At 46.0% G+C, this 19618-nt stretch overlaps 1 protein-coding gene across 6 annotated transcripts in view; it reads left to right on the top strand.

Moving 5' to 3' along the window:
- Window positions 1-3806: 3806 nt before the first annotated feature.
- dclk1a (doublecortin-like kinase 1a) overlaps window positions 3807-19618 on the top strand; it is a 53816-nt gene continuing 38004 nt past the window's right edge. For 5 of the 6 annotated variants that reach the window (XM_037120034.1, XM_037120033.1, XM_037120036.1 and 2 more), the window contains exons 1-3: window positions 3807-4054; window positions 4802-5197; window positions 5960-6309. In XM_037120034.1, coding sequence (XP_036975929.1) covers window positions 4837-5197; window positions 5960-6309 — 711 coding nt within the window. In that variant the 5' untranslated portion in view covers window positions 3807-4054; window positions 4802-4836. Of the gene's footprint in view, window positions 4055-4658; window positions 5198-5959; window positions 6310-19618 lie in introns of those variants that run through there. The other variant, XM_037120037.1, reaches the window with a different exon arrangement.

Below are 19618 nucleotides of genomic sequence, written 5' to 3'. Positions count from 1 at the left end.
ATGGATTTCTCTGGGTTTGAACATTGCTGGGAGCATTTAGGAAAATCTGAGCACACAACTCTATACAGTAGACGATAGGGTTCTTGTCGTCTTAAGACATTTTAATGCATCTCTAAATATTCTGTCTCACGTAGCCGCTATCGCTCCATTCATTTGATAAAACCAACTCATCAATCCAAATCCCAACTCTCTGATTTCCAGCCCTGGGAGACTTTAATTTGTGTTCGCTGGTATTGACTTTACTGTCTACAGTCATTGGTGCGGCACAGTGTGAAGTCTGTTTCAGTGTGTGTTTTTCCCTTTACGGGTCCACACATATTTTCTCATATGGTCGTGCTGTGCTGTGACAGGTTGTTTGTCTTAGATTAATGACCTAATTTAAAGATAGCCACTTCGTGTTGCCTTATTGAAAGAGTGAGCACATTTACAGCTCTCCCACTCTCTAGCTTTCATGCACAAGCTCATATTAGCCCAACTGTGCTGCAGCCTGCCTGCCCATGAATCACGCAGTGCAGGGGTAACCAACCAGATGTCTTCTGCTGACAGGTGAAACGTGGTGACAAATCACTACAGTATCTGTCAAAACACTTTGGATCACGTACTGCCTACACTAAGTCAGATGACTCTTTCTCTCTTCACTCACCGTGAGCGTGCTGCAAGCAATCTAGTGTATGTCCAAAAAGAAAACCGAAAAAAGATGCAGCGATTACTGTCAGAATGGGAAAGTGTCTTTGTACAGCAGCGTCTGTAAAGAAATACGAGGGGGTGGGTTCGTAAATGGGCTGTGAAATTAAGACGGATTTAATTCTCGGAGTGATTCCAGACGGGATTCACCACGATGTGAATCGCTGGCCTATCTATTCACATCTTAATGAGCTCCCACTTTTTGTGTTTTATTATGTTCACTTCACGGAAATGTGTTTTACTTCTGTTTTTTTTAAATGTCTTTTGTGGCACTGGGAGAAGGTGTTATACATAAAAAAACTAATCTCAATATTCTCTGTCATTTCTGGAGGATGGTGGATAATAAAACTGTCCGATCCACATTAAATGTGCTCATTATGGTTTCGTTTACAAATAACATAAAATAAAATAAGGACTCGCAAAGTTACTTTAAGAGCCTAGGTCACAAATGCCAAAATCCTCCGTCTGTTTATAGAGGAGTCAGTTGAATCTCGGGAAACTGCCGAGTCATGCTTCAGGAGCAAAGATGACCTCTATAAAGAACTGCGCCTGTTTTATTGCTTGTACAATATTCCCAAGCCCATATCGTATGTTATCTGGGCCAGTCAGTAATTGGTCAGATGCTGTGCTGTGAGACAGTGAGTCGCACAAATTCATTTTTCCCCTTGTTTACTTATTCAAATATATGTGGCTGCTCACAAACATCAGATATGACTTGCAAATTCTTGGGCAATAAGAATAGAAATGAGACCACCGTCCTGCTTTAAAGCCCTTCACCGTGTCCTCCATCGTTCTTACGTTGCTCTTAAGACACCATCCATCCCCCACATGTGCTCTATTTTTGGATCAATTTAGACAGGAACACCTTGTCTGGGCCTCAGTTCATGACACACTTTGGGTCCTTGTCTGTGTGTCTCCCCAAAACAGAACGGTCTGAGTTGGAGAGAGATGTGTGTTCTTGCTGTCACTGTCGCACACTCAGGTGCGTTATTCAAAAGAGCAGGTCTGTGCACGGAGGCCGCTGTAAAAGATGCAGTCACACACAGTATTAGACCATTAAAATGTCTGATATGTTCTGGATTAGATTATCTGGACAGTATTACAATATATGACCTTTAAAAACAAACAGTAAAGGTGCAATATGTAAAAACTTTAATTTAAAACATTCAAAATTTAAAGTGGCACTATGTAGTTTTTTGCAAAGTACTTTAATATTTACAATGTTAATGAGGCAGTAATACAAATTCAGAAATATTGTTGTTTACCATAGCTAAATTAACAAGTTGTTCTCAGAGGAGAAGAATAATATCTCCGGAGCACTGTCTAGAGGCTAGAAAGGTGGCAGGGTCCGCCACATGTAAACTAAAACAGTATGAAAGCATTTTGTCCTTTAAGATCAGTTTGTTCATTTGGTTTAGTCAGTCGTGAAAGTTTATTTAGGCTGAAGCTAGCATGCTAACCAGCTAGCCTTGAGCCACTTTGCACCTCAAGAAATGCACCAATAATAAACAACACCTTTCTGGACAGAATCAGCTAATACGAGCGCTAGTTGCACAACTAGCTGAACTAACTAGCTAACTGCAGCTACAGGCAGCAGTTAGCAATTTATCTGGTGATATGTTGTCCCCTTATTGTTCAGAGTGTGAATTCAACACCGATCCAATTCTTACATATTGCAGCTTTAAATTACTTTACATACCAAAAACAATGACATGGTCAATCTTTTAAGGTGAAATACATATTAATTTAAGTTGAAAGCACTCAAAAAATACATCAAAAATTATCAACAGAATGTGAAGAAATAACAGCTCACATCATGACGTGTATATATCGAGTTGATATCTACGGAAGTTGGCAAGATAATCCAGCTAGCACCAGCCCGTCCCAGTCTAAACCTCATGTGCTAGCAGTGTAAACACCAATACCGCTCTGGAGCTTTTAGCTCAGAGTCTGCACTGCTAAATGCACAGCTAACTGAGCTAACTAGCCAACGGCAGCTGCAGTTAATAGCAATAAGAGCGGAGAGAATGACTTTTCAGAGGCTGGGGCTGCAACTTTCACCATCACTGGCGCAGATACATGCTAGATAACACACATGCACACACATTCAGGCATATTGTTCATCAGGGAGTGATGATCGAGCAGAATTGGGTGGTCTCCGGAGGCTGGGATGTAGGTCAGTGGTCTTTATCTCTTCCATTGCTCGGAGAGACCATTTCTTGCCGTCACATACAAAAACAAACTTCAGTGCCTATAGGGGGGAATCAAGCTTTTGATAATGAGACAGCAGCATCCTCTACAGCCCCTCAGTGCTCTCTCCCCCCCCCCATGCTACTGCTGCTAATTGAGTCTTCAAACGAGAAATGAATAAGGGAAATGGAGAATGAGTAAGAATCATACTTGGATCAGCAGTGAAAGCTGCTCTGCATAGTTTGAATCTTTTCAGTGTAGGTTTTAGCTGCCTCGAGACCCCCGGTGCATAGCAGAGAGGGCGTTATTTAACATCCCACGTGCGAATATCCTTGTGGGTTAGAGATAATGCTGCTCCGAGCTTAAAGTCTCAAGGCTTTTAATGTGTAGTGATTAACCCTTACACATGAACATACAGACTATATTCCGCATTCACAGGCGTGAAGCCGTGTATCAGATGAAGCGTGAACTGAAAATAGATCAGTCAAAGTCTGAATAGTGATCGTGGGTGATGACAGTGACCAGAGACATTTCCAGAAATGTGTTTTTAGTGGTGGAAAGGTCCAGAAATGAAAGAAAAAGTCATTTTTTTTTTTTTAGTTAATTAAGCATCACAGCATCAATCTTTTCAGCCCCCTTCAGCCAAAGCCTGTCTCAGGGGCTGGGAGGAGGGAGGGGGGCGTGCAGGACCAGCAGCATCCCACCTCCCACCCCACGGCACGGGTGAGAAGCGTGGGTCCACATCCTAATGAGGGGTTTTGGGGGACGCTGAATGGAAATCACGACAGAGTGACGTGGAGGAGGAGGTAGGAGGAGGAGAGAGAATGGGAGGTGGGCAGCAGCTGCTGCCAAGTCAGTTCCCAGTCCAGCTCCTCAGCGCGCGCGCGCGCACACACACACACACACACACACACACATACTGGTGTTGGTGCTGCTGCTGCTGCTGGTGGCGGAGCACGTCAACTCGGACAACAAAAGGACGCACAGCGAGGTGGAGAGGGTGGGGGGAGCTCACTGCAAGCCAGGACAGGATCACAACACCATCAGCGAGCTGCTCACTGAACTCTCTCTCTCTCTCTCTTTTGTTGCTTTCGTTTCTTTTCCCTTCACGTCTAACCGGGATCCAAACCATCAGCCACTCTGGAGGTGACCGTCACAGAAGCGTTAATTGCTCGCGTGGGTAAGCCTGTCAATTCCATCAGCTCGTGCGTAATTCTTTAAAGGGAGAGAAAAAATAAAACAAAACTGTCATGTGCGCCATTGTTCCTCAGACACGTTTTCTCGTTGTTTTGTTTACCATCCACGCCTCTCGATCTGAAGAGAAAGTATGAAAAGAAAAAAAAAAAGAAACAGTACATCCCATGTTTAATTATTGTTTATGTGCTGTTACAGTGAATTGGTTTTATTGCGCAACCCGACCCCCCCCCACACACACCCCGTTCAGGCTGCTGTTGCGTGGGGCTTCTGAATATTTATCAGGAGAGGGGGAATTAATAGCAGGCTGTTATCGATTCGTGACTGGCTCTCTCTCTTTCTCTCTCTCTCTCTCCATCCGTCTGCGCGTCACGGCGGCGCACTCTGAACTGACAGCGTTGGGTCGTCATGAAGCATGCTGTCCACCGCTCGGCTTAACAGCACTTAATCTGTCATTAGGGGTTTATTTTGAGACGGTACACCACCGAGACAGAGAGACAGAGACGGAGACACCGGCTGTCTTCTTCTTTTTCTTCTTCTTCTCCAAACCCCTCTCCTCGCTCACTCGCTCGCTCGCTCTTCCCTCTGCGCCTCTCCTCTCCTCTTTTTTTTTTTTTTTTTTTTTTAAAATTTGTTTCTGTTGTCAAAACTTTTTTTCCCCGCATTCCCTCCTCCTGTTTTCGCCCTCCACCTCCACTCTCTCTCTCTCTCTCGCTCTCTCCCCCCTCCGCAGACAGTACAGCCGTACTTGTGAGCCTCGGCAGCGAGATGGAGATGGAGCACTTCGACGAGCGGGACAAAGGTCAGAGGCACGGCCGCTCCAGCGCCAAGATGAACGGGGTGCCGAGCCCCACGCACAGCGCCCACTGCAGCCTGTACCGGACCCGGACCTTGAAGACCCTGACCCTGGAGAAGAGGGCCAAGAAGGTCCGCTTCTACCGCAACGGGGACCGCTACTTCAACGGGATCGTGTACGCCATTTCCACGGACCGGTTCCGGACCTTCGACGCGCTGCTGGCCGACCTGACCCGCTCCCTGTCCGACAACGTCAACCTGCCCCAGGGCGTCCGGACTATCTACACCCTGGACGGCACCAAGAAGATCGCTAACATTGACCAGCTGGTAGAAGGTGAGTACACACAGAAATCACACTAAACTCAGAGGACTTAAACTTAAATGTGCCTCAAGACTGTTTTCGAATCAACCTGACCATCATTATCATTATTACAATTAGCCATTGGCCTATAAAAATGCTCAGTACAATCAAAATCAACAGCCCAAAACCCAAAGACTCTCATAAACTACAAGGTGACATCATAAATGACACAAAAGCGGCTGATATCAACCTTCAAGAAGCTGGAACAAGCAAATGTTTACCATTTTTACTTGAACAAGGACTGAAATGGTTAGTTCCCTTCAGATTGGCTGATTGATTAACCGACTAATCTGGTTGGACACCTTCCTGTTCTGAAGAATTAAAGTGACAGGCTTTAAAGGAAGGAAAAGATTCACATTTACAGTTACGCGCCGGTTCAAAAACCCACTCAACAATGTATTTTTATGGGCACTACCCTGCAAAAATGGCTAATCCTATTGAGCACACTGTAGATTATTGTATCCTGAGATTATAACACTTGTTTAATGGCCATATGGTGACGCGGGCATGTGTTTCGGCTCAGATTAGCTCTCTCTTCTTTATCTGTTTTACTCTCTAAGAAGTGACATGGGATGAGCTTTAGGTCGGGCCATCGTTCGGGTTGGGATATTAGTAACGTTTCCCAGAAAGTATCCAGCCTGTGCTGCTCACTTTCTCGTTTTTCTTGGACTCATCTCACGTCTCCAGATATTTCTGTCAGTGACCCCTCTCTTCTTTCCCTTTAACCCCCAACAGGTGAGAGCTACGTGTGCAGCTCCATCGAAGCCTATAAAAAGTTGGATTACACGAAAAACGTCAACCCCAACTGGTCGGTGAACGTCAAGGCCTCGGCGGCGTCCTCCCGCGGGCCTCCCTCCCTGGGCAGCGCCAAGGCCGGAGCCTCCGAGAGCCGCGAGATCAAGGACTTCATACGTCCAAAGCTCGTGACGGTGGTGCGGAGCGGAGTCAAGCCCCGCAAAGCCGTGAGGATCCTGCTGAACAAGAAAACGGCCCATTCCTATGAACAAGTCCTGACTGATATCACCGACGCCATCAAGCTCGACTCCGGAGTGGTGAAGAAGATCTACACCCTGGAGGGCAAACTGGTGAGACCCCCCCCACGACTTTAATGTCTTTTGATGGCTGTAGAGCAAAAAGATTCCATTTTGTAAGCATTGATACATCAGAACAATCTTTGGCTTGGTTTTTATGATGGCTGATTGGATGGTGATGGAAGCCCCTGGATACATGGGCCATGCATTCACACATTTGGGCCAGTCAGACGAAGCCCCAACTAGCTGTCAGCGATTGATGGCAAGTTGGTGCCATTCCTTGTCATTCCTATGAAAGCTGCTCAGTGGCATTCCCAGGTATAAAACACTGGGAATCACCTATAGAGTGTGTGCACGAGACAATTCTGCCGACAGAGCCGGCTAATTATGGTTTATGATTTAAACTTGTGGCTCTTATAGACTTTGCAAAAATGTGCTGGACAAAATGGCTTAACTTCTGACAGTCAAAGAAGGGGTTGTGATGCTCAAAAGAAGCTATCCATGGTTTTACAGGTGCTTCTCTCACAATGTTATAGTAAAGGTCTTTTTGAGCCCAAGTGCAGTGAAATTTGACTTCAAAGCCTGGAGGCTTGTTGCAAATGCTAAGTACAAAGACTTTTGATCACTGACGAAACACTGATACCAGCAGTGTAGTTCGATTGGACAGTATATAGAGATGCTCACACAGAGACGATGCTTTGTGGCAAGGGCCGGACGTGAGTTGTTCAATTGGGAGAAATAAACCAGAGCCTGAGGTACGAGAGAGTATCGTTTTGCGTTTCTCGAAGAGAGAGAGTAAGGCTCAACAGGCTGTCGGCAGAAGTGAAACGGCTAAATCTTTTATGACCGCGCTCTCATTTTTCTTTCATGGGCCTTTTATGAATGAAGTGTCGCCCGTTCACAGCCGGAGCTGTGACGAGGCAGAGCGACGCAGAGCTCCGAAAAGAGGTCGAGGGGAGGTAAAGAGATGAGAGAAATCTATGAATGGAGCCTGGGTTCCACTCGCCCACGCGGTAGCGAGGCGGCCAGAGCTGTGCCTCCGAACACGTAAATAAACCAGAGTCGCCCCCCCCCCCCCCCGGTAGTCCGCCCACCCCTTCAGCTCCCTCTTAAGGCTGTGGAGGTAGACGCTATAAAAAGAACATGCCTTGAAGCACATATTCAACGCTACGGCGGTGAATGTATTGGGTGGTGAAAATATATTTTTACGTGTCTTGTCAAAGAGAGAGAAAGATGACATCTCTGCCAGCGTGTCGGGGTTTCAGGTTATGTCTGTGACAGGTTTTAGCACTCTGGTCTCTTCCTGTTTGTCTACGTGTCATCCCTCATCATCACTCTGTCTCTCTGTCTGTCTGCTGAACTCTGCCTCTCTCTCTCTCACAGTTGCGTCGTAGCTTCAAGTTATTGAATGTTTGCTCCACAGAGCCACTTTTCCCTCGGCAGCGAGCATCAGAATGACACCATTATTTTTTGGAAACAGATTGTGTTTGACGTCAAGGGCGTCCTGCCATTTTGTGTCGTACTGCTGGAAAATCATCTCTTCAAATGGCCAATTTGTGACTCGTTCTTCTCCTCGTGCTCTTTGCCCCGTGGGCTTTTCATTCTTAATTGCCATCTTAGTGCTCCGTATCACCGTTTATCTCACTTGTAGAGATTAATCTTCGCGTGTGTCGGCTCTGGCGTGTTGCGGCAGTCCATTTAATGATCCACTGTTAACCTAGTAGGAAGTCATTTACAGATTTTCCTGATCAGACCTGCTGCCAGATCCCAGCACCAACCAATAAAATCCCAGGATCAGGTTTTTCCTTGAGAAACCTCCCGCTGGGGATTAAATTCACACTTGTGCACAATGCCCACTAACTCTGTGGTGGCCGGTTGCTTATGGAGATTACACAATAAATGCTGCTCTCACCCCTCTGGGATTGGTATGGTGAGGCTATTTTTAGACACTGTATCGATTGTGCCTGTAGGCATGGTAACACGCTCGCTGCCAAATTGGCTGGGGCTGGGCTGAGTGCACGATCAACTGTATGCGTGCGTGGGCTGCTGCATGTGGGAGAAGTTTGTGATCGTTTTTAAAGAAAAGGTGGAGAACAAGAAAAAGCCAGATGGGAATTAACGATGAGGAGACTGCACTAGAGGAGGAGTTGGTGGATTGGGTTGCACCTTCGCATATAATTTCGTGGACAAGACCCGAATGGGCAAAAAGGTCTCAGAAAATACTAGAAAATTTAAAATCCCTTATGAAATGTGGTTAATCCATGTTGGTAATCTCACACACACACACACACACACACACACACACACACACACACACACACACACACACACACACACACACACACACACACAGGGAGAGCTAATCAGGCTTAGTTAAGCAGAAAATTAACCTCACAATCCTGTACAACTACATCTAGATAAACTTCTGATTTAAAATAAAATGACAGCATGAATGAATGAAAGGAGGAGGGGCTGTGCGTTAATGTCACTTGTATATATAGAACTGAATATCAGGAGTGGCCTGAAGGTAATTACCTGAGTGCACACCAGAATAGGGTTACTGAAAGGGTTAAGTAGACTACTTGTGTTTGTCATGCGTTCATGTTCTTGTGTGTGTGTGTGTGTGTGTGTGTGTGTGTGTGTGGTTAGCTGCCATCAGCTGAGCTGTGTCAGTCACTGAGCCGGCAGCAGAAGTAGGTTTCTGGGCCTGGCCGCCAGTATAACGCTGAGTCCCTGCAGAGTGGCGGGGCCTAGAAAGAGAGAGAAGGCATCTGACAACCGGGCCTTCATTAACCCCTGTAATGAGGCCGGAGACAGTGGGGCAGGATGTATACGTACGTCCCCACAGCCCTTCTACTTTTTCTTCTTCTTCTTCCTCTGCTTCTTCTTCTTCTGTTTTCTGCAATTGTTCATTGATTTTTTTTATTTTAATTAGAATCTAAAGTTAAAACAAATCATGATTTAAGGTTAATAAGTTGGTTAAAACTTAATTAATAAATGGCAAATGTATAGCTAGTTAAACTGTGTGATGTCACTGCGTTTCCTGTTTTTTGGTATTCTGGGAGAGCAGATGATAATGAGATGGGTACGGAGAGCACATTGCCCAGTGAGAGCTTTACCCTACTGTGATGGTTTTGGATATCAAGTCTCTGTCTGTAACATGAGCAACTAAGCTGGAAAGAATATATCAGGTTCCTCCCCCCACTGTGATATCGATTCTCTCACGGTCTCAGGTCTCCCTGTAGCCGATGTTGGTGTTTTTTTTTCCTTTCATAGCTCCACCCCCTCTCCTTTTGAGTTACCACAACCCTCGTTTTTTTTTTTTTCTCCGCAAGCTCCTCACCTTGCGGCAGTTTCTACGATGATTTGATGTAGTTGCCTGGGAACCGGCTGTGATGTCACACAGCAGCACGGAGGGACGGCGGAAGCTGGACTGGTCTGATCGAGGAGACAGACGAGTCATAAGTGGCTTAGGACGCGGACATGGCCGGCCTATTAATACATCTAAGCTCTGTTTACACACACAGGCGCAGCACGCACAAACACACACAAACACACACTCCGCTCGGTCTGACCTCGGCTGCCAGCCTTGAGCCTCGCAAGACTACACGCACACTTAGGCACAGATAGTGACACACTCTGTTTTTTTTTTTCAACGGACTGATGTAGATTTCATGCTCATGCATCACTAGCCATTAACTGCAGGCAGTTATCGGGCAGAGCATGAGGCGATTGCCACTTAGTCATCTCGGAGGTTGGTCGCATTCTGCCGGGCTCATTAGTGAGCTCTCTTCGTATGTGACTCATGGGCAAGAGTTAGCACTCCCACAGTGACCGGCCATTGTTCAAAACACCGGGTTTACATCACTGACTTTTGAGTCTCGTTCACAACTTGTCAAATCACAACGCTTGTTGGTAATGTTCTTAATGTAACTGTTGTAACTTTTTATTCATGTGCAGATGTCCGTTTGTAGAGATAAGCAAACCGTGGTTGGTGCGCTGAAGAGGAAGTCTTGGCAGGGATATCCCATTACCTAAATCATTTTAGATAACGGATTTTGCTGGCAAGCCCCAAAACTAGCGGCCCCGGCCAGCCCATGGTTTCCAAGATCGCTTAATCACCATTTGTGATCGGTGCTACACAGGGAGGGTTTTTTTTGGAAGGGGTCATGTCAGTTAACCGTCGCTGTATCCGGCATGGATGAATTTGGCGCAGACGCCTGGAGGACGAATCCCTCCGACATCAGTGACGACCTGACGCCATCAGCTTGTCAATTTTGGATGTTTTTGACGAAACGCTTTCTTCTACGAGAATTGGACTTTCTTTGGTTTTTGACGAAGATCCTGCAAAACTAATGACATTGCCATCAGTCTGATCTGTATCAGCAAATGTTAGCATGCGAACACCATACTCTCTTAAAAGAATAGTGCGTACAGTGAGGACCCCTCATCTCACCTCCCCCTATGGTGACTGCTAAAAACGTAAAAAAAAAACAAAACTTAGCATTGTTAGCCTGTCTTGCCCACCCCTCCCTTTGTATATACGGCTGTCGTAATACTGTGGCATGGGTTCCGTTCTCGTTATTAAATGGCACTTGTGGAGCAGAGGTGACGTGTAGGTGAAGAGTGCGGACGAGCCATCTGCAGTGCAGCTCTCACTCCTCAAACCGCATAGTTGGCCTGTTCCTTCCCCCTTGTTGGCAAGGCTGAAGAGCTTTTAATGCCCCTTTATCTTCTATTTTTCTCTGCAGCCTACCCCCCCCCCCCCCACGTCTTCCAGTTTCTTTTCATATCCTTTCCACCCATAAACACTTTTTTTTTTCTTTGCTCCATATCAATTTTTTTCCCCTTATATTATGTTTAATTTTGCTCCTGTCAACATTATGCTGTCACGGCGTCGATCAGCCGCCCGTGGATCCGCCAGTCCTCCTTCACTTTTTTCTCAGTCTGTCAACATGCCATTGTTTTTACGGCTGTTTAGTCCTTGTTTAATTAGCACACTCACCATGCCCCCCCCCCCCCAAATCCCAGAGCTGCAACATATGGCATCGCTCTCTCTCTCTCTCCCCCCACTCCCTATCTCTCCCTCTCTCCTCCCCCTCCCACACCGTCCCACCTCCATTTGTCACTTCTTTTTCCTGCCTTCTTTTCCTGAGTTTCGCTCCTTCCCCGTCTCTTCTTTCCTCCTCGCTGGCCTGTATCCAGCTCTGCAGGGACCGTAGAGGGTGCTGCTGCGTCGTCACTCAAAAAAATCTGGTGTACCGTGACGTGCAGGGATTAATTACGTCAAAGCATTTAGCTGTTTTAAGAAAAAAAAAACAACAACTTTATTTGACGGATCGTAAGGTCATGACGTAAGTTTCTGTACCGCAAAGGAGCATGGTGAGATGCAAAGTCCATCTGCTCCTGCTGATCTGCTGAGTCACAGTTACTCAGCACAGCATCGTGTGTGTGTGTGACGAGGAGTGTGTGAGAGTGTGTCATGCACCTAGCACACAGTGTATTTTCTGCTGTAAATCATATTCGACATTGATAATGAAAGGCATTCAGAGCAATCCTCGCCAGAAATCCTGAGATCAAACAGCTGTTTTTGCACGTAAACAGGGTATTTATTTATTATTTGTCTTCTCTCAGGTGTTTGTCTGTCTGCCAGCCGAGACTGACGGAGGCACACTGGAGGTCTGTCTGTATTCCGAGGATCTGCTGCCAAATTAGAATCAGTGGCTGACTGTTGAGAACCCACCCCCCGTCACACCACAGCTTCAACACACAAACACACACACACACAAACACACTCTGCCTGACTCACGGGCTTCCTGACTTGCTCACTCTATAATCTGCATCTGAAAGACCACTCGAGCCCCAGCTTTCGCGCTATTAATCGCTAAAAGAGTGGGACCGACGTATCTCGACTGCCAGAGGTTTTTTATTCATGTAATCGTGACTCGCAAGGCGCCGAGAAGGCAGGTGGTAAACATCGGAAGGAAGGATCTCCACCAAGCCAGTTGGAAAGGAGAACGTGTTGCGCTTTGCTCACAAAAGGCCTCGATGATGTTGCACCAGCTTAGAATTAGAATTTAATGATGTGGCACGGATACATTCTTGTCTCATCTACAGCTTCCTGCTGCTGTAGAGTTGCCAATTACTGTTTTTTTTCCTTCCCAAGAATGACTTCTATCATCAGAGCTCACAAACCATCGTTATAATAGAGTTCAGTCTTAACGTGTGCCTTGTTTTGCTCTTCCTTTATTTTTTTGTTTGAGACAATTCTGTGAGGGCATTTACATTTTTAGCGGACCGTGACAGTAAAGAGGGAGAGGGGAAATAGGTGAGAGAGAGAGAGAAAGAGAGAGTGGAGCACGACATGCATAAAAGTCCCCGGCCAAGAACTGAACCTTTTGACGTTTCGGTTCAGAGGCGCTGCGCCGCCCCAGTGGCTCAGTCGGTGGAGCGTGCAACCCTGCGTGTCATTCCCTCCGTCTCTGTCAAACTTTTTCCTGCCGGCTATACCGTTGAGTAAAGCCACAAAAAAAATAACAGTAAACAAAATAAATGACCTCATAGCCACTTAAGATCTAAATGCAATGAGGTCCTGTTTGGTTTCCCTCGCATCTTGCGGTTTAAGTATGCTGAAAGCTTTTTGCAGGTGTTTTCCCTCCTGACCGCTTTTCAGAGCTGACTCTTTGCTGTACTGTTATTTGAGCTATATAAGTAGTTAAAAATATAACAAGTAACAGTATTTGCACTAAAATGGCCCTGAAATGACTGGCCCCTTGTCGCGTATTTAATTGAGTTGCATACTTACATTATCCGAAATGTTTCCAACAGTTTTCAGGCCCAGCAATCATCAGTCATTTTAATCAAGGTAACGTTGAATGCCTTTAATTTGGTCACCCGTCGCTGTAATTTCCAGGAGAGAGTCAGCACCGATACTAATAAGCTCTGAATGCTGATAATGATAATATGTTTAACCTAAATGTGCCTTTCAGATGCCCTTTATTTATCTATTTGTCAATAGTCAGAAAACCAACCTTGCACCTTTTTTGATAATTGATTACTCATTTGAGAAATTCTGGTCTTAGGCTGCTGGTCAGACGCAACAAAACATTCGAAGCATAATCGGCAGCATCATGGATCACGAGACTTGCCGGTTGCGACCCCACGTCTCATATCGATGCAGATGATCTAAAAAACGAACAAAACCAACATGCTCGCTCCTTCGCCCTCCCCCTGCTGCCTCATACAGCATTAATACGCTTCTCAGTGCTCCTTCTGGTAACCCGCGCACACACACGTTCAGCGCACTCATCCTTGGAAAATGGATTAAGGCCGACAGACTGAAGTAGTCGTGGGCGGTTGGGGGGGGGAAGAGATCAATAAATAGGAGATGAAAGAAACCAGTGAGGGAATGAGTTGTTTGGGTTCCAAGAGAGAGAGAGTCAGAGAAAAGATGCAAAAATCAGATGTTGGGTCGCTACAAGAGAGACGAGGTTAAGATAAAGAGGACTCCCTAAAAAGGCTTGGGGGAAAGGGGGTGGAAGTCGAGGCTGATGCCACGTGTGTCCCCGATTGTGTCCTTTTGGGAACAGCCCTGCCTAATTCCTTATTTTTTTGATATTCAGTTTCATGACTGCGTTAAACTTATCTCCCTTCAGACGCGTGAATGACAGGGAAACGCTCTGGGAGAAACACAGCTCACAAACACACCAAAAGGAAAGTTTGCGTTCTCCCCAGCGGAGAGCAGGGGCTGTTACGTAAGCCGGTTATGTAACGAAGCAGCCAGCCAGTCTGCTGCCGGTTTGAGGTGAACGCAGCAACGCCGGTGCCAACTCAGCCCCGCTGCAAAGTTTAATTGGCCTCACATCACCGCTGCTCTCTCTCTCTCTCTCTCTCTCTCTCTCTCTCTCTCTCTCTCTCTTTTTTTCTTCCTCTGGTTGTTTTCCCAGCTCTTCCTCTTCCCTCGTTTCCCCGGCCCTCTCGGCCACTTCCTGTCAGTTGTCTGATGAAATGGGTGCTGTGCGCCCGCTGTGGGACGCAGCGGGAGGTCGTGCGAATGCTCCCCCCCTCGGGGTGCAGTGTGGTTCTGTCCCTCTTCCTCTCGCCTCTTTTGGATCGATTGCTGTCTACCGTTCCTCTCGTCAGCCGGCGTGGCTCTTTGCCCCATCTGTGTCTGCCAGAGAGGAGATTATTAAAATCCCCCCCAGAGAATAAGAAAGTGCATTTTGGCTGTTTCATTCCCAGAGTTAGAATGAAATCTTTTTTTCTGCAGATATATTAATACGCTATATATTCCTGACAGGGACGACAGGGAGGATTTGACCTTACAGCGCCTCCTGCACCAGCTGACAGCATATTTTGAACTGTGCTGGGGTCAGATTGGGTTTTGTGCTCTTAACTCATCATTATGACTGTAATGAATATATTTTCTAAAATGTAAACATTAGGGCTGCAGATTATTTTACATTCGATGTCAATCAATCTTTTAATTATTTTCCTGAAACCCGAGACGCTGTCCTCAAACGTCTTTGCACCGTCGCAGAGGGGTGAAAGATTTTCACGTCAAGACAGCAGAATCAGAGAATGTTTACCTTTTCTTCTTGAAGTGAAAACAGTGAACTCGACAAGGAAACAGACAACTGGATCGTTTCTCCTTTCCTCAAAGTCCCAGCTACCAGCAGCGCAGGAAATAACATGAGTTTATTGATCAGTTCAGTCTGTAACGGAGAAGCGAAAGCGAATAGAACAGGTGCCTGGCTGCAAACTAATGGATTAATCCTGGCAAGCAATAATAAATACAGGCCAATTTCATCATACAGTATGTCGAACACTAGTTAATATAGACATATTGACCTCACTGTACATCTGTGTGACATTAATGTCCTTCGCTGTTCTCCACAACATAAAAACGCCCGGTTCTTTGCAAATGAATGTCAAACCTATAGAGTTCTATTGATCCTGGTCCCACCCCTGGGCAGCATGGATGTGATTTTGAAACTGTGATGTTGCAGCAACGACAGGCTGCTGTTTCAGTCAGTCAGATTTCATTCCTTTGCTCCTTTTCTGTCCTCAGAGGCTCTGCATGTTTACAACAAACTCTTTGCCCTTTCTGCTCCCGTCTCCTCTAATCTTGTATCAATGCATCCATCTGTTACTCTGTCGGTCAGTCCGCCTGTTTTACAGCATCCCTCTGCCTGCCTGTTTGTCTGTCTCTCCTTCTGTCTGTGGCAAATGTCTCAGAGCAGCACGGCTGCAACGCAGCTGCAGCAGATTCAGCACCGCGGACAGCTCCCCCCGGGCTAATCCCCCCCTGGCAGCGAGCAGCGACAGCACGTCCCTTTCAAAATGTGGTCTTTTCTCGAGGCAGGATAATATTGACCTCACCACGTCCTCTGTGTAACCACTGTGAGTCTATTGTGGTGCAGGAGATTAGTGGTTGAGTCTTAATTTTCCTCACTCGTTATTTCTTTTATTTTTCTGGCTATGTAGCCGTTGGATCGTTTAAGTCTCAGAGAAATACTTCTGTCTTATCAGAGAAAGGCACACGATAGTTCAATTCAGTTATTATTAGTGTATTGTAATGATCAGTGACCATGTCAGTCATTTTTTGGGGATTAATTGATTGGTTGTTTAACCTATAAAATGTCCATTGCAGATTTCCAAAGCCGGACGCAACGTCCTCAAGTGTCCTGTTTTGCCTAACCAACAGTCCAAAACCCAGAAATGTTCAATCCAACATCATATAAATCAAAAGAAAAGTGTCAAATCTTCATATTTGGGAATCTAAATTTGGCTAAAAATGACCTGCCACTTAATTGGCTGTCGATCATCTCATCTATTAATTTGCCTCGGCTATGAATAAGCTCTCTGTTGCTTATTCTCTGGATGTAAACACGCCTCCCTTCCTGCCTCTGAGTGGCTGTCAGGAACTCCCATTTAGAAGCGCGGATCTGACAGATGAGTCCTGAAATCTGACAGGGAGACAGAAATAGCCGATCTAAATGAGCAGAGCGAGCGGCGTTGTCACTGATCATTTGTTCCCCGGCAGCTGATCCACAGGAGCTGCTGACAGGCGATTTGAAGACACATAAAAGTGAGGATTTTGCAGCGCTGTGGCTGCACAGGAGGGGGCGCCCGTGTGCTCCTTGAACAAGTTCATGTATCGATTTGTGTGCCCACGTGCTAAAAGAGAAAAGATAGCGTTCACCAATAAGGCGCATGTTGGTGTTCTTTCATTTACTCTCACAGCTTTCGGTCCCTCTCCACACGTCCTCTGATCAGCCTCAGCTCCACAGTCATCCCTCATGACAAAACACCAAACAGTGTTTTAAAATGTCTCAATCCGTCTGCCTCATGCGGTGTGAAGCCCCAGCGTGTTTCACATGTTGATTTTGCGAGCTTTTTATGTCGCAGAGAAAAGGTTCAGCATGTTTTTTTTGTTTTTTTTTGCTTGTGCGAGTCAGAAGCTGATACATATTTCTGTATTCTGTTTTTTGGATTTTGGGTTTCACATTAGATATGAGCTCATTAAAGCTCCCTTTTTGTTGTCTGCCTGCCTGCCAGCCTGCCTCTGATTTTACTGGTGATACTGTAGTTGAACTGTTGCTGTGGGCTTCTGAATCTCTCCTCATCGCGTCGTTGTTCAACAGTGCCACCGTGTGGCGAAGAGCAATTGCATGTTAGTTTGTGTGGCACCTCTGCAGCGCCGTTGTGCAGACTGGCAGCACCCTCCCCGACCAAAGGAAGCTGATTCCCTGAACGTGCGTCAGATTTCAGCTCAACGAGGCAGAGGAAGAGAAGAAGAGCGGATGAGGGGAAGGAAAGAAGCGGACGCTGCAGGTGTCTGGTGTTTGAACACAAGGTGGCGCTGTGAGAACACAAATGGGTTTTAATCGAGAACCAGTCAGTTGTTGCATAAGATATTTTCTGGAGGAGATGATGGACACATCTTTGGACACGGCGTCATATCTTCTTTGCACAAACCTCTTTATGTAATAATCACTGTTGTTGTCACACGAGGATACATCAATCAAGTATCCTGTTCTCCCTCTTCTGTTTCGCTCGCCATGATACAGCGGATGATAATCTAGCCTGTCAGTCATTATGTGAGCGGACGACTAGGGGAGGAGGATTTGGGGGGTTTGTCAGGCATGTGAGGTGTGACATAACAGATACATCTGTCGGCCCCTCTTTCATTCTCCTGCAGCTCTGATTTCAGATTTTTGTTTTGCTCGAAACCAAAAAAATCCACTTGAATAAATAATCGATTATGGAGATTGAAACATCCTTTTCATCGTGACCCAGTCTTGGAGGCCCCGGATCTTACTTTAATAAAGACGTGTGAGAGTTGATGGCAGGGCTATGAAATTGCCAATTTATTCCACCCTCCTCTGCTCGTCTCCTCATCATCTTGTTTCAGCTCCTCTCCTCTCCTCTCCTCTCCTCTCCTCTGTTTGTTTCTTCCTGTCCTTGTTTCAGCAGCGCTGGTTGTTGTGTAACGGAGCTGGTTTTTCTCTTGCGAGAGCCGAGCACCAGAGACATCAAAGTGGCTTGTTTTGTCGTTGGGCTCAGAGAGAAAGGGCTCAGAGCAGCAGTCAGGAATAGCTCTCCTCCTATATCGCGCGTTTCCCCTCTGTCTGTCTGTTTGCTTCCTCTCTAACTCAGGGGATTTGGCGATCTCCCGAGTGTTTCGTGTTCTCATCTCTTCTCTCACCTTTACCAGCTCCCCCCATCCTCCCATTCCCCCCCCTCCATCACTCACCTGTCTTTTCCAGACAGCTCTTCCCCTTCTTCTCAGCACCGTCTTTTCGACGGCACTCTCTCATTGCTAACCGGGCCATGTGCCGCTTCTGTGTGTGTGTATGTGTGTGTGTGTGTGTGATGTTGTGTTGTGTGAATGGCACAGTTCTTCCGAGCACCATAGTAGATGAATTTTGAATGATGGTGCTCTCTATCACACTGTGCACATCGTGTAGTCAGTGTGGCACGCACCAGCCATGCACCAGTGGCTGTGGGGCATCGTCGCCATGGCAACCATACTTCTTCACACCCCTCTCAGGAGACGGTATGTGTTTGCGTGCTGCTCCATATTAGTTTACCCTCAGCTTAAAGGTGCCCTACATGAGGCCTGTCCCTGTTTTTCTCCCCTCTCCGTCCTCGTCACTCTGTCCCGTACATTCCGTGCGCGCGTCCTTTCCACCCCGCTTCCCAGACGTTTCCGGCGCTACAGCTTCTATCTCGGGATGAGCGGCTTCAAAAGGGCCTCATTCCGGTGACCTCCTCTTGGCTGCAGCAGCAGCAGAAGTCCCGGCCCGAGGACGAGGTCAGACTGCCTCAGAGCAGCAAACATACTCCCAGCTGCTCCCTTCCAACAAAAAAAAAAAAAAAACAGCTTTGAAAAGAAGACAAGCATGTAACTGGTGAAATATAAAAGTAAAAAAAAAAGAAAAAAATAAGAGTTATTATCATTCCATTAAACTGTCTGAAAACAGAGCCTGAGAACGTGTTCAGGATGGAGCGCTATCACTGGCGCGTCAATCGAGAGGAATACTTGGTTAGATCGAGGAAATAGTCAAAAAAGATTTGGGCACATTAATTATGTAAGTTAAGTCACGTACAGTAGTACCAGTAAGCGTGGGACAGTGTAGGGAGGATTCATGGATGGCTCAAACACAGGGACCTTCACACAGGAGACCAGGGCTTATTTCATTTGTGACATCAATCACATCCAAAACCATGATTCCATGATATCTTTCTAAATATGATATGATATATGATTTACAGTATAATATATTGTATTGTATTTTGATAGCAGATAGCAAGCTACTTGCTATCTTGGGAAATGCAGGGAGTACCAGTTAGCTAGCTCCTCATATCTAAGCAATTAATTTAACAGCTAGACTGTAGTTGTTAGAGTTAGTTAGTTATAGAATTACTATACTAAACTATTACTGTACTACTATAGTAGTATGGTGGTTTCTCAGCACATCTCTGAACAATTATTTTGTTATCATCATCGATTAATATAGTTTTGTCTTTAAAATGTCTAAGGAATTATTATTTCCTGAGTCTAATGAGACATCTTCAGTGAGTTCTCCATGAGAGCCTGATTATCTGACAGCAAATTCAAGCTGAGGCCAAACACAGCTAGCAGCGGCGTTCGTCACAGTCTTTCAGCACTTTACAACGTGCAACAGACATGCGGTCATTATGCAACCGCACGCAACTGAAAAAAATTAAAAGCTGACTCAAGGATGAAAATAATGTAAAAAAAAAAAAGGAAAAAAAAAACAAAGCAAAATTAGAGGTGGGAGTGGGCACGGCTGTCTGTCAGCGCTGACACGCTGGGGAAATGTTAACGGCAACC

Source organism: Acanthopagrus latus, chromosome 13, assembly GCF_904848185.1.
Source record: "Acanthopagrus latus isolate v.2019 chromosome 13, fAcaLat1.1, whole genome shotgun sequence".
Lineage (NCBI taxonomy): Eukaryota > Metazoa > Chordata > Actinopteri > Spariformes > Sparidae > Acanthopagrus > Acanthopagrus latus.
The sequence above is the reverse complement of the archived record's forward strand: the minus strand, read 5'-3'. Positions and strand labels throughout refer to the sequence as shown.